Source organism: Schistocerca gregaria, chromosome 8, assembly GCF_023897955.1.
Source record: "Schistocerca gregaria isolate iqSchGreg1 chromosome 8, iqSchGreg1.2, whole genome shotgun sequence".
Taxonomy (NCBI): Eukaryota; Metazoa; Arthropoda; class Insecta; order Orthoptera; family Acrididae; genus Schistocerca; species Schistocerca gregaria.
The window spans coordinates 152,668,797-152,683,134 of record NC_064927.1 but is presented as its reverse complement, the minus strand read 5'-3'; the positions used below and the strand labels follow the sequence as shown (position 1 = coordinate 152,683,134).

Genomic DNA, 14,338 nt, shown 5'->3' with positions numbered 1-14,338 from the left:
CCTTTCTGTTCGAGCTCTCATTTCTCTTATTTTATTTTGATGATCATTCCTACCTATGTAGGTTGGGCTCAACAAAATATTTTCGCATTCGGAAGAGAAAGTTGGTGACTGAAATTTCGTAAAAAGGTCTTGCCGCGACGAAAAACGTCTATGCTGTAATGACTTCCATCCCAACTCGTGTATCATATCTGCCACACTCTCTCCCCTATAACGTGATAATACAAAACGAGCTGCCCTTTTTTGCACCCTTTCGATGTCCTCCGTCAATCCCACCTGGTAAGGATCCCACACAGCGCAGCAATATTCTAACAGAGGACGAACGAGTGTAGTGTAAGCTGTCTCTTTAGTGGACTTGTTGCATCTTCTAAGTGTCCTGCCAATGAAACGCAACCTTTGGCTCGCCTTCCCGACAATATTATCTATGTGGTCCTTCCAACTGAAGTTGTTCGTAATTTTAACACCCAGGTACTTAGTTGAATTGACAGCCTTGAGAATTGTACTATTTATCGAGTAATCGAATTCCAACGGATTTCTTTTGGAACTCATGTGGATCATCTCACACTTTTCGTTATTTAGCGTCAACTGCCACCTGACACACCATACAGCAATCTTTTCTAAATCGCTTTGCAACTGATACTGGTCTTCGGATGACCTTACTAGACGGTAAATTACAGCATCATCTGCGAACAGTCTAAAAGAACTGCTCAGATTGTCACCCAGGTCATTTATATAGATCAGGAACAGTAGAGGTCCCAGGACGCTTCCCTGGGGAACACCTGATATCACTTCAGTTTTACTCGATGATTTGCCGTCTATTACTACGAACTGCGACCTTCCTGACAGGAAATCACGAATCCAGTCGCACAACTGAGACGATACCCCATAGCTCCGCAGCTTGACTAGAAGTCGCTTGTGAGGAACGGTGTCAAAAGCTTTCCGGAAATTAGCCTTGACGCCGCATCACAAGCAGCACCGCCTGCGATGGTGTACTCAACGACGAACCTGGGTGCACGAATGGCAAAACGTCATTTTTTCGGATGACTCCATGTTTTGTTTACAGCATCATGATGGTCACATCCGTGTTTGGCAACATCGCGGAGAACGCACATTGGATGCGTGTATTCGTCATCGCCATACTGGCGTATCACCCGGCGTGGTGGTATGGGGTGCCATTGGTTACACGTCTCGGTCACCTCTTGTTCGCACTGACGTCACTTTGAACAGTGGACGTTACATTTCAGATGTGTTACGACCCGTGGCTCTACCCTTCATTCGATCCCTGCGAAACCCTACATTTCAGCAGGATAATGCACGAGCGCATGTTGCAGGTCCATGCACGGGCCTATTTGGATACAGCAAATGTTCGACTACTGCCCTGGCCAGCACATTCTCCAGATCTCGCACCAATTGAAAACGTCTGGTCAAAAGTGGCCGAGCAACTGGGTCGTCACAATCGCCAGTCACTACTCTTGATGAACTGTGGTATCGTGTTGAAGGTGCAAAGGCAACTTGTAGCGGTACACGCCGTCCGAGCTCTGTTCGACTCAGTGCCCAGACGTATCAAGGCTGTTATTACGGCCACAGGTGGTTGTTCTGGGTATTGATTCCTCAGGATCTATGAACCCAAATTGCATGAAAATGTAATCTCATGTCAGTTCTAGTATAATATATTTGTCCAGCGAATACCCGTTTATCATCTGCATTTGTTCTTGGTGTAGCAGTTTTAATGGCCAGTAGTGTATATTTCCCGAGATCTGCCGTATAACAGCAATATTTTTTTTAATCCTCCCCCGTCTCTTGTTGACCACCTGTTTCTCCCGTATCTCTGTTCAGTGATCAGTGTTATTAATGCCACGAAGTACTATAGATACTTCAAACTCCCTGATCGACAGGTATCGGCGAGTTTTAGATGATAATCGATACTACTCTAGATGTATAGACCTGTTACTGATCGTCCTTCTACTGAAAGAAGACGGTTGCCGTAAGTGAATGCTAGGAGCGCGGGGAGAATGAGACAGCCTACACGTCTGGTTGGGTGGGGGTGGGGGTGGAGGTGGGGGTGGGGGTGGGGGTGGGGGCGGGGGCGGGGGTGGGGGTGGGGGTGGGGCAGGGGGCAGGGAAGGGGTAGTGACGGGGGCAGTGCCGATCAGTACTGGTAATCCACGGAAGCGCTCGCCTCGTACCGATCAGCAGCTGTGGTATAAAAAACACACTCAAGTGATAAGGGCTCGCGAACGCTGATTATAAGAGACGTTATTGTTTAAACTTGTTCGTTACATTATTTATCAATTTACTCGCACCACACATCATTTCGCCACGCTTTGAAAGGGCCAGTACTGATAGATCGCTTAAATTGGCAGCAATCGAGAACAGAGAAAAGTCAGCCCGAAATGTTCCGAAGAGTAGCATTCTTTCCGTAATGTTCGTACTATACTGTTCGGCGTTTATTTGTTTCTAAAGTGAATCAGTTCTCATCATGTGCTCTCGCAGTGCAATGAAGATGTAGAGACTCCATGAAGCCAGTAAACTGAAAACGCGCATACTTGAAAAAGTGGGAAGGGCCGTATTCTTGGTTGAGACCCACGTCTTTCAACATTTACCGTGTTTACCATGTGCTATGCAAGCGTGACTTCAGCACCACTGAGTCGTATTAGACACTTTCGTACTCTAGAAACCTCCTCTCGGTTTGAGGAGTTACCCCATAATGACACAGTATAAGACATAATAGTGTAAAAGTAACCAGTTTCTATGTTCAGTTACCCTTCTGGAACTGCGCGTTTTACCAATCAGATGGAAAGCGAAAGACGACCTGCAGCATGCTACTGCAAGTCCTTTCGCTTATTCTGTATCGAATCATATATTCCACCAGGCCAAGTTACCTTAGCTCTGTTGACAGATTTGCTGCTTTAATATGCCGAGACACTTATATCCATACGTCAGTTTGGTGTTCGTGTAATAACTGAAGCGAAGAACTGCAGTATGATCTTGCTCCCTCACTTAAGGCTCAGAATCACAATAAGAAATATGGCAACATGATCCAAATTATCTTCAACAGAATGGGTTTCCTCGTAGAGACGGGATGGGTTGGGTCACGTTCCCGAACCTAACCTCACCTGCAAGTCACACATGAAAAATAAATCAGTAGTACAGCAGATACAAGAATATGACGGCAAACGTCTGGTGTCTGGTATAAAGGAAGACCTTGAACTCCCTAAGGATGCGTTTAGAAGGCTGGAACTCACAAAAATAACAAGGCAGTGAAGGATTTTCCGATGTCGCTGTTCGGGACTGCTCTTCTGTCTACGTAATTTACCCTGGAAGGAACACACATCAAGTATTTACTCAATGATTAATTTGGGTCTGAGAAATGATGATGTGGGACCTCAGGCTGCAGAAAAAGAAAATGTGCATGCTGAACTGCCTCCAGTTGAAGGTGACAGTGAAGGGGCTAAATGCGTGCTACTCCTAAAGATTCCTCATTCTTTGATGCTGTAATTTATGGCTGCAATTATGTCACCTTATTTGTCATTTCATTGCAGCCATTTTTCTTACTGTTTTTGTTTGGTAAAAAAAAATACGTATCATAAGAAAGTCAGCACAGCGAAGCTATTTCTATGCGACTCTAACGCACAAACAAACATAATCGGCGGTGTCGTTGACGCCACTGTATTCTGTTCAAATGTACTGACAGGCAATGCACAATCATTCAAGCAGCTGTTTTGACGAAAGCGTTTCATCATCGAGAGACGCATGAAGCTCCGAGTGGTGCCTCATTCATCCCACCACCATGAACAGAAGATTGCAATTTTAAATCCACCGATTGTAATGTCAGCCTTTCAGAAGAAACGGGCAATTTATTTTGACGTCCTCTCCTAATCTCAGGATTTCATGTCCAACGATCTCGCCGTCAGTGCACGTTAAATCTCAGAGAGCCATAGACATGGGTTCCCAGGTAGATGCGGTGTATCTCGGTTTCCGCAAGGCTTTCGATACAGTTCTCCACAGTCGTTTAATGAACAAACTAAGAGCATACGGACTATCAGACCAATTGTGTGATTGGATTAAAGAGTTCCTAGATAACAGAACGCAGCATGTCATTCTCAATGGAGAGAAGTCTTCCGAAGTAAGAGTGACTTCGTGTGTGCCGCAGGGCAGTGTCGTGGGACCGTTGCTATTCACAATATACATAAATGACCTTGTGAATGACATCGGAAGTTCACTGAGGCTTTTTGCGGATGAGGCTGTGGTATATCGAGAGGTTGTAACAATGGAAAATTGTACTGAAATGGAGGATCTGCACCGAACTGACGCATGTGGCAGGGAATGGCAATTGAATCTCAGTGTAGACAAGTGTAATGTGCTGCGAATACATAGAAAGAAAGATCATTTATCATTTAGCTACAATATAGCAGGTCAGTAATTGGAAGCAGTTAATTCCATAAATTATCTGGGAGTACGCATTAAGAGTGATTTAAAATGGAATGATCATATAAAGTTGATCGTCGGTAAAGCAGATGCCAGACTAAGATTCATTGGAAGAATCCTAACGAAATGCAATCCGAAAACAAAGGAAGTAGGATACAGTACATTTGTTCGCTCACTGCTTGAATACCGCTCACCAGTGTGGGATCCCTACCAGATAGGTTTGATAGAAGAGAGAGAGAGAAGATCCAACGGAGGGCAGCGCGCTTCGTTACAGGATCATTTAGTAATCGCGAAAGCGTTACGGAGATGATAGATAAACTCCAGTGGAAGACTCTGCAGGAGAGACGCTCAGTAGCTCGGTACGGGCTTTTGTTGAAGTTTCGAGAACATACCTTCACCGAGGGGTCAAGCAGTATATTGCTCCTTCCTACGTATATCTCGCGAAGAGACCATGAGGATAAAATCAGAGAGATTAGAGCCCACTCAGAGGCATACCGACAATCCTCCTCTCCACGAACAGTACGAGAGTGGAATAGAAGGGAGAACCGAAAGAGATGCTCAAAGCACCCTCCGCCACACACCGTCCTGTGGCTTGCGGAGTATGAAAAAAAAGTCCCTATCCTCATTATTTCCTTTAAGCGTGGTTACTGCAGTCGTGAGTTACTGTGTGACATAAATCGCACAATGTTTTTATACGATTTTATACATTAATCTCACAGCGTTTGCACGTGTATAGACATTATTGTAGTGGTTGTTAGGAACATGGCATTTCAATTAACCTCTCGCCTTTGGCCAGTAACTGATCGTTCCAGCCGTAGCTACTTGTTACTTTATACTGATTTTGCTTAAGATAAATTACAGCTACTATGAAACACTTCGAAAGAAATAAGCAGTCTCGAGGATGAGTGACTTCTACAGTACTGCTTCCCTGCCGCTTCCAGCTTTGCCTCTGCGCATCTCCCGCCCTTTACTGACAAAGTCTCGTCTCCATTTATCGTTCTCTTGCCAGTAGTCAGTGTAACACTTTTTTTTATGACCGGCAGCCATGATGCTGACGGCGTGGAGTGTGGCGCTGGTGTTCGGCGCCCTGGCGGGCATCGTCCCGGTGGAGGACTCCACCGGCTCCAGTCTGTGGCAGGCGTGCCTGTACCGGCATGTGCGTTCCGCTCCCAACACCAACACCAACACCACCGCCGACAACACCAACACCAACACCACCAGCCCCATAAGCGTGGAGGAGCCACAGCTGGAGCGAGCCGACTACTCTCTCTACAGGGAGACCTTCGCCGCCTGCTACGCCATCTTCATATTCGCCATCCCGTTTGCTGGTATCGCGTGGATCTACTTGTGCATCTACTCTGCGGCACACCACAACAGCAAGCGGACACGGCTCACTGGTGAGTGACTCACTTCCCAATGAGCCGGCCGTTAGTGGCCGTGCGGTTCTAGGCGCTTCAGTCTGCAACCGCGTCGCCGCTACGGTCGCAGGTTCGAATACTGCTTCGTGCATGGATATGTGTGATGTCCTTAGGTTAGTTAGGTTTAAGTTGTTCTAAGTTCTAGGGGACTGATGATGACTTCAGAAGTTAAGTCCCATAGTGCTCAGAGCCATTTGAACTTCTTAATTGCCCCATCTCTTTCTTTCCCTTTTGGTCTCCAGGGACCATATCAATACAGATCAGCTTTCTTTACGTTTTATCAATATTATTTGTTATATGTATTATATGGGTACGGTGTCCGTTCATTTGGACATACATGCCTGAAAGAGCAGACACAACTGTGGCGATCTTCAGATACAAACTAGATGATATAAATTTCCAACTTTCGTCGAGTAAATACAGGATGATTCCGCTGCCCGTACCGATCCTTTTGACAAGCATAAATTTGTCTTCTTCGTAAGGAAAATGGACTGAAAAAAATTATTTTTTTGAAACCATGGGAAAACGGTAATACCTTTACTACTGCAACAGGTGGGATGTTATTTTCCAATTCTATCAGATTTCTACCTGCTACGTTACTGCAGCGTAGGCATGTTCAAAATTTTAAAACCTCGTGCATCTTTAACTGCCAGTCGCCTAAACTTAACTGTGCGCTTCGTGGTTCCATCTGAAGCAGCACTTCTGTGAGTGCTTCACTTTGGACACCGTCAAGGTCGACCACATTTGATTTCAGAAGCCCTTACGTTACCAGCTGAAAATGAACGAACAGTGCTTATAAACCGTCATCAACTTTGAGTATATACACTGGCGATAAACTGTCCAAAACCAATTTTAAGGTGGCCTGATATTTCAGTTTACTGTCACTTTCCTTGAAATTAAACGAAAATAAATAATTTTTCTTCGCTGTTGTGAATAACTTTTGTAGCTTTTTCTAATAAACTCTTATTAACCAATGTTATTGTTGTGGTCTTCAGTCCTAAGACTGGTTTGCTGCAGCTCTCCATGCTACTCTATCCTGTGCAAGCTTCTTCATCTCCAAGTACCTACTGCAGCCTACATCCTTCTGAATCTGCTTAGCGTATTCATCTCTTGGCATCCCTCTACGATTTTTACCCTCCACCCTGCCCTCCAATACTAAACTGGTGATCCCTTTATGCCTCAGAACATATCCTACCAACCGATCCCTTCTTCGTGTCAAGTTGTGCGACAAACTCCTCTTCTCCCCAACACTATTCAATACCTCCTCATTATTTATGTAATTTACCCATCTAATCTTCAGCATTCTTCTGTAGCACCACATTTCGAAAGCTTCTATTCTCCTCTTGTCCAAACCATTTATCGCGCATGTTTCACTTCCATACATGGCTACACTCCATTTGAATACTTCCAGAAACGACTTCCTGACACTTAAATCTATACTCGATATTAACAAATTTCTCTTCTTCAGAAACGCTTTCCTTGCCATTGCCAGTCTACATTTTATGTCCCCTATACTTCGACCATTATCAGTTATTTTGCTCCCCAAATAGCAAAATTCATTTCCTAATCTAGTTCCTGCAGCATCACCTGATTTACTTCGACAACATTCCATTGTCCTCATTTGCTTTTGTTGATGTTCATCTTATATCCTCTTTTCAAGACACTGTCCATTCCGTTCAACTGCTCTCCCAAGTACTTTGCCGTTTCTGACAGAATTACAATGTCATCGGCGAACCTCAAAGTTTTTATTTCTTCTCCATGGATTTAAATAGCTACTCCGAACTTTTCTTTTGTTTCCTTTACAGCTTGCTCAATATACAGATTGAATAACATCGGGGAGAGGCTACAACCTTGTCTCACTCCCTTCCCAACCACTGCTTTCCTTTCATGTCTCTCCACTCTTATAACTGCCATCTGGTTTCTGTACTAGGGGATGGAAATTGCTTACAGATGTTCATTAAGAGTGGCGGCTGTGTCACAGCCTTTTCCGAAACCGCGTTGCTCACATAAGGAAGGGACAGGCATCAGGCGTTCGGTGGCGCGGAGCAGCAGCAACTAACGGAGCCCCCGTATGTCGGTGTGCGCAGGTTCTGGTCCGGTGGCAGCCAGCTCGCAGCTGACGTCACAAGTGAGCACAGCGGACGCGTCGGTCGACGCACAGGTGGCAGACTGCCAACCGCTGGCGTCCGTGGCGGAGGAGGCATCATCGTGCGAACTGCAGCCACCGCAGCTGCAACAGCAGCAGCAGCCCACGACCATCACCTTCTCCGTGTCCGCTGCGCCCGCCTCGGAGGACAACACGGCCCTCCTGCAACAAGTGAGTCTTCCATTAGAATTGTGAAGTTCATTGTTGTGGTCTGCAGTCCAGAGACTGGTTTGATGCAGCTCTCCATGCTACTCTATCCTGTGCAAGTTTCTTCCTCTCCCAGTACCTACTGCAACCTACATCCTTCTGAATCTGTTTAGTGTATTCATCTCTTAGTCTCCCTCTACGATTTTTACTCTCCACGCTGCCCTCCAATACTAAATTGGTGATCCCTTGATGCCTTGGAACATGTACTACCAACCGATCCCTTCTTCTGGTTAACTTGTGCCACAAACTTCTCTTCTCCCCAATCCTATTCAATACTTCCTCATTAGTTATGTGACCTACCCATCTAATCTTCAGCATCCTTCTGTAGCACCACATTTCAAAAGCTTCTATTCTCTTCTTTTCTAAACTGTTTATCGTCCATGTTTCACTTCCATACATGGCTACACTCCATACAAATACTTTCACAAACGACTTCCTGACACTTCAATCTATACTCAATGTTAACAAATTTCTCTTCTTCAGAAACGGTTTCCTTGCCATTGCGTCAACGTTTTATATCCTCTCCGACCATCATCAGTTTTTTGCTCCCCAAGTAGCAAAACTCATTTACTACTTTAAGCGTCTCATTTCCTAATCTAATTCCCACAGTATCACCCGATTTAATTCGACTACATTCCATTATCCTAGTTTTGCTTTTGTTGATGTTCATCTTAGATAATCCTTTCAAGATACTGTCCATTCCGTTCAGCTGCTCTTCCAAGTCCTTTGCTGTCTCTGACAGAATTACAATGTCATCGGCGAACCTCAAAGCTTTTATTTCTTCTCCACGGATTCTAATTCCTACTCCAAATTTTTCTTTTGTTTCCTTTACTGCTTGCTCAATATACAGACAAATGGAAAAAACTGGTAGAAGCCGACCTCGGGGAAGATCTGTTAGGATTCCGTAGAAATGTTGGAACACGTGAGGCAATACTGACTCCACGACTTACCTTAGATGAAAGATTAAGGAAAGGCAAACCTACGTTTCTAGCATTAGTAGACTTGGAGAAAGCTTTTGACAATGTTAACTGGAATACTCTCTTTCAAATTCTGAAGGTGGCAGGGGTAAAAAAACAGGGAGCGAAAGACTATTTACAATTTGTACAGAAACCAGATGGCAGTTATAAGAGTCGAGGGACATGAAAGGGAAGCGGTGGTTGGGAAGGGAGTGAGACAGGGTTGTAGCCTATCCTCGATGTTATTCAATCTGTATATTGAGCAAGCTGTAAAGGAAACAAAAGAAAAGTTCGGAGTAGCTATTTAAATCCATGGAGAAGAAATAAAAACTTTGAGGTTCGCCGATGACATTGTAATTCTGTCAGAGACAGCAAAGGACTTGGGAGAGCAGTTGAACGGAATGGACAGTGTCTTGAAAGGAGGGTATAAGATGAACATCAACAAAAGCAAATGAGGACAATGGAATGTTGTCGAATTAAATCAGGTGATGCTGCAGGAATTGGATTAGAAAATGAATTTTACTATTTGGGGAGCAAAATAACTGATAATGGTCGAAGTAGAGGGGACATAAAATGTAGACTGGCAATGGCAAGGAAAGCGTTTCTGAAGAAGAGCAATTTATGAACATCGGGTATAGATTTGTCAGGAAGTCGTTTCTGAAATTATTTGTTGGAGTGTAGCCATGTATGGAAGTGAAACATGGGCGATAAATGGTTTGGACAAGAAGAGAATAGAAGCTTTCGAAATGTGGTGCTACAGAAGAATGCTGAAGATTAGATGGGTAAATTACATAAATAATGAGGAGGCATTGAATAGAATTGGGGAGAAGAGGAATTTGTGGCTCAACTTGACTAGAAGAAGGGATCGGTTGGTAGGACATGTTCTGAGGCATCGAGGGATCACAAATTTAGCATTGGAAGGCAGCGTGAATGGTAAAAATCGTAGAGGGAGAACAAGAGACGAATACACCAAGCAGATTCAGGAGCAGCTTGCATAGGATATAGTAGCATGGAGAGCAGCATCAAACCAGCCTCAGGACTGAAGACGAAGAAGAAGAAGAAGAAGAAGAACATGAACGGCGTACTCCACGACGGAATTAATGAGATCCAAAACAGCAGGAAGGGCACCATCAGTCGTAAATGAGATATAATTGCACTGAAAATAGCTACATAGCAGCTGAAATCCATCTACAATAAACAGATCAATCATATAAGACTGATGCTGCTCTTGAATAGCAGATCGAGCGGACGTTGCTTTCGTCCTAGAGTTTTAAACATCATTGTAGGTACAGGCGTTCTTGATCGCTATCTTCGTTTTTGAGTATCCTGTACTGGGTGATCAAAAAGTCAGTATAAATTTGAAAACTGAATAAATCACGGAATAATGTAGATAGAGGGGTACAAATTGACACACATGCTCGGAATGACATGGGGTTTTATTAGAACCAAAAAATACAAACGTTCAAAAATTTGCGACAGACGGCGCTTCATCTAATCAGAATAGCAATGATTAGCATAACAAAGACAAAGCAATGATGATCTTTACAGGCCATATGTCCAATATCATTCCTCAACAGTAGCTGTAGTCGAGGAATAATGTTGTGAACAGCACTGTGGAGCATATCCGGAGTTATGGTGAGGCACTGGCGTCGAATGTTGTCTTTCAGCATCCCTAGAGATGTCGGTCGATCGCTATACATTTGCGACTTGAGGTAACCCCAAAGCCAGTAATCGCACAGACTGAGGTCTTGGGACCTGGGAGGCCAAGCATGACGAAAGTGGCGGCTGAGCACACGATCATCACCAAACGACGCGCGCAAGAAATCTTTCAGCGTCCAGCAATACTATTTTTATTCTAATAAAGCCCCATGTCATTCGAAGCCTGTTGTCAATTTTTACCTATCTACATTATTCTGTGGCTTATTAAGTTTTCAAACTTATACTGACGTTTTGATCACTCGGTATATCATTATGTCTGGTACCTTGTAAGTGACCTGACTGATGCGTACACCCAACATTGTGACCTGTGAAGCTGACAGCAGCTGCCTGCTCGAATTCGCAGGTGACAGTGACGGTGACGCCGCCGAGCTCCCCGCAGAAGGGCGCCTGCCCTCCCACCTGCCAGTCGTCGCCCGCGCCTTCGACGCCGCTCTCGCGCGCTGCCAGCGTCCGCAGCACGTCGAGCAGCATCGTGACGTCACTGAAGCACCGCATCTCGAACGCGAGCGTGTTCCGCTACCGCGAGGAGACGCGGGCCGCGCGCGTCTCGGCGCTCGTCGTGGTGATGGCGCTCTTCTGCTGGTTCCCCTACGTGGCGGCGCTGCTGCTGCACTCGGGGCTGCTGGTGGCGCTGCCCGCCGGCGGCGTGCCGCACTACGTGGACGCGCTCAGCCTCACCATGCTGGCCGCGGGCACGGTCGCCTCTCCATTTCTCTTCGCCCTCCGGTCGCGCCGAGTCCAGCGCGAGGTCCGCCGTATCTTCGGGCTGCCGAGGCCGTCCGAGGCGGGGTCCGGTACCGCCACGTGCCGTCGGAAGGCGCCCACGTTGAGGCGTCCGCCGTCTGTGCAGGTCCACCACCCCCAGCAGACGCATCTCTCTGCTAACTACAGCCACGTGTCGCTGGACGTAATGGCCTCCCTGGCGGAAGGCGAGACTGACTCTTTGTCCAAAGACAGTTCCTCGTCGGTGCTGCAGTCGTTGCTCAGCAAAACTAAATGGGGCACTAAGCAGCCCAAGTGCCGGACTATGCTGTGCGACTTCGTGCCAGTTCCCGACGCGGCCCTAAGCGTGGACACTTGTCGCAGTTCCTTCTCCAGTGGTGCTAGTACGCAGTACACGTCTTCCACTGTGGACACTGGAATAGATGACTGAGATCGCCAGCTGCAGTCGTATCGTTCGACTGCGTCATCGTAACGACTGTTCGAAAAGACACTGTACAGTGCCGCATTGTGTATTTGGCATTTTCTGCATCCGTAGCCTGGAGTGCGAGTAAAACTGATACTGTCAATGCACGATTGTGTACCGTATTCCACTAAGTATTCAAACCGTCAAAAAATAACAAACACGTCTGTGTTTTTTGCTGTGTTAGAAACTTTGTGGAGCATTTACAGTTAGGAACTTCAGTAAGGATGCTCTGGAGGTTGATGTGTAGCAAGTGTACTGTTTAGGGGAAAGAAGCTGAAGCACAGTCTCAGCTGAAAATGGCTGCATACTGATTGCAGACTCTTCCGTCAAGAGAACGATAAACTAGACTAAAATCAATGCTAGAGCATCAAAAGTTATTTGTGACATACCTCGGACAAAGTCGTTGTAGTAGTAGTGCTGTAAATAGGGCATACTCGAACAGTTAAGATATGTATAGTGCAGCGTGTCAGTATTCCTTATAATTAAGTTCCTGAAAGTGCTTAACTTTCTCAGAAGAATGATGAAGATGTTGCTGATGGTACTGCCAGCATATAACAAAATTTGCAGGGTCTTGTGATAGTAAGAAATTCCATTACTGTGAGTTCATTAAGGAAGAAAATTTATTGTGGAGACTGCTATAGGCAGCCAACATTTCAGATTTTCTGAAATATCAGTATTCCACAGCTTGGTAGTGAAACTTCAAGTCAACAACTACATTGCTGAATATGAGAGAGAAAGAGAGAGAGAGAGAGAGAGAGAGAGAGAGAGAGAGAGAGAGAGAGAGAGAGAGAGAGAGAGAATGAGAATGATAGTGATATTAGAGCACTTTCACATTTATGTAGATGAAATATGCTCTCTACATTGGTACAGCAGTATGTGATGATACGGTTGACCAGTGCTTATTTATATGAGCTCAAATTCTACTCACTGTAACTAACAGTCTTACCATGTGACAGGTACAAAGCTTGGCTGGGAATTAGTTATTTCTCACTGAGCATTTAAGTTACAATATCATTACTAAGTAATGTTACCCTTGCTGCAATGTAGCAGTACAGACTCGTGCCACTGCCTATTGTTGTTATACTACAGCAAACCAACATGGGGAATTTGAAACACATAGTGCATGCTCCAATGTTCTGAAAAAATCAAAGAAAAGAAATATTATCTTAACAGATGGTCAGTTACTGTTGCTTGTAATTAACAGATGTTGTTAGATATTATTGTCAGAAATATTGGCATAATAAATTATTCAGTTAATATTAAGATTTATATCCTCAGCTTGTTTCAGCAAGGTCAGTCAAGCTAGTCAGAATATTAGTTTCTTTCAGACATAAAAAATTAGGCAACGATCAGAAGCTGATTACATCAAAAGAATACTGCTGTACCTTCTGAAACGTCTAGAAAATTATGTAGCAACTTATAAACTGTGTGTTCACATCCCTGCTATAGTGGGCTGTTTCCAAGTACAAATGATGTAAACAAAAAGTGACAACTTTAGAGGAACAGCATTCTTTCAAGCCAAATGTTTTGCCTGTCAAATTGTAAAATGCTATCAGCATAGTGATATTATATTTAAGTTCTGAAAAGACTGATTTAAAGTAATGTTAAACTGTTGTTTTAATTTTTATAAAAAACACAATTCATCAAGAATTGCAGAAAGAAATTTTTATTTTAAATGTTAGATATTTTATGGAGATTGTGCAGCTCAAAACTCACAAATTACACTTTCCTAAATTCAAAATATGTTTTGTATTAAACACATTTCAAATTAGAGGCAATTAATCTTGAATTATGTAAAACTTCAGCTGTGTTTTTATTAATTGCTTTGGCTAAAAATAAAACAATCTTCCTTTTGCTAAATACTCATCAATTCATTTGAAATTCCTCATCCTGTTAAAATTTAATGCCACCACAAGATGGTTCACTAAGAAAGAATAGATTCTCTTAGAAAAAAAAATGAGTTACGGTATTTTGTTAGTTCAAAGCATGCTTTATCTTGCATGCTTGTCATTTCTTTTTTTATGACAGTTTTTCTCGCTATCTTTGCCTGCATTCTATACTTTCTTCTTCTGTTTACCTGCAGTAAACTTATTTCTCCAATGAATAAACTGAACAGTAACAGAAGATGTGTCGTAGTAAACAGAATGCAATGTGAGACTTGCCTAAAAAAAAACTTCACCTGTACATCATTTTAACAATGGTTTTCAGCCATTAGTTCAAAGTGAGAATTTAATAGCAACAGCAAAAAGTCTCATAGCTGCAGTATCATTGTAAAATGGCT

General features: G+C 44.0%; 1 protein-coding gene across 1 annotated transcript in view; it reads left to right on the top strand.

The window, feature by feature from the left end:
* Window positions 1-13,174, top strand: part of LOC126284371 (tyramine receptor tyra-2) — a 90,943-nt gene extending 77,769 nt beyond the window's left edge. Inside the window, exons 4-6 of the mRNA XM_049983243.1 lie at window positions 5,469-5,822; window positions 7,931-8,160; window positions 11,215-13,174. Of these exons, the coding sequence (XP_049839200.1) occupies window positions 5,469-5,822; window positions 7,931-8,160; window positions 11,215-12,024 (1,394 nt within the window). The 3' untranslated portion in view covers window positions 12,025-13,174. The remainder of the gene's footprint in view (window positions 1-5,468; window positions 5,823-7,930; window positions 8,161-11,214) is intronic.
* The last annotated feature ends 1,164 nt before the right edge of the window (window positions 13,175-14,338 follow it).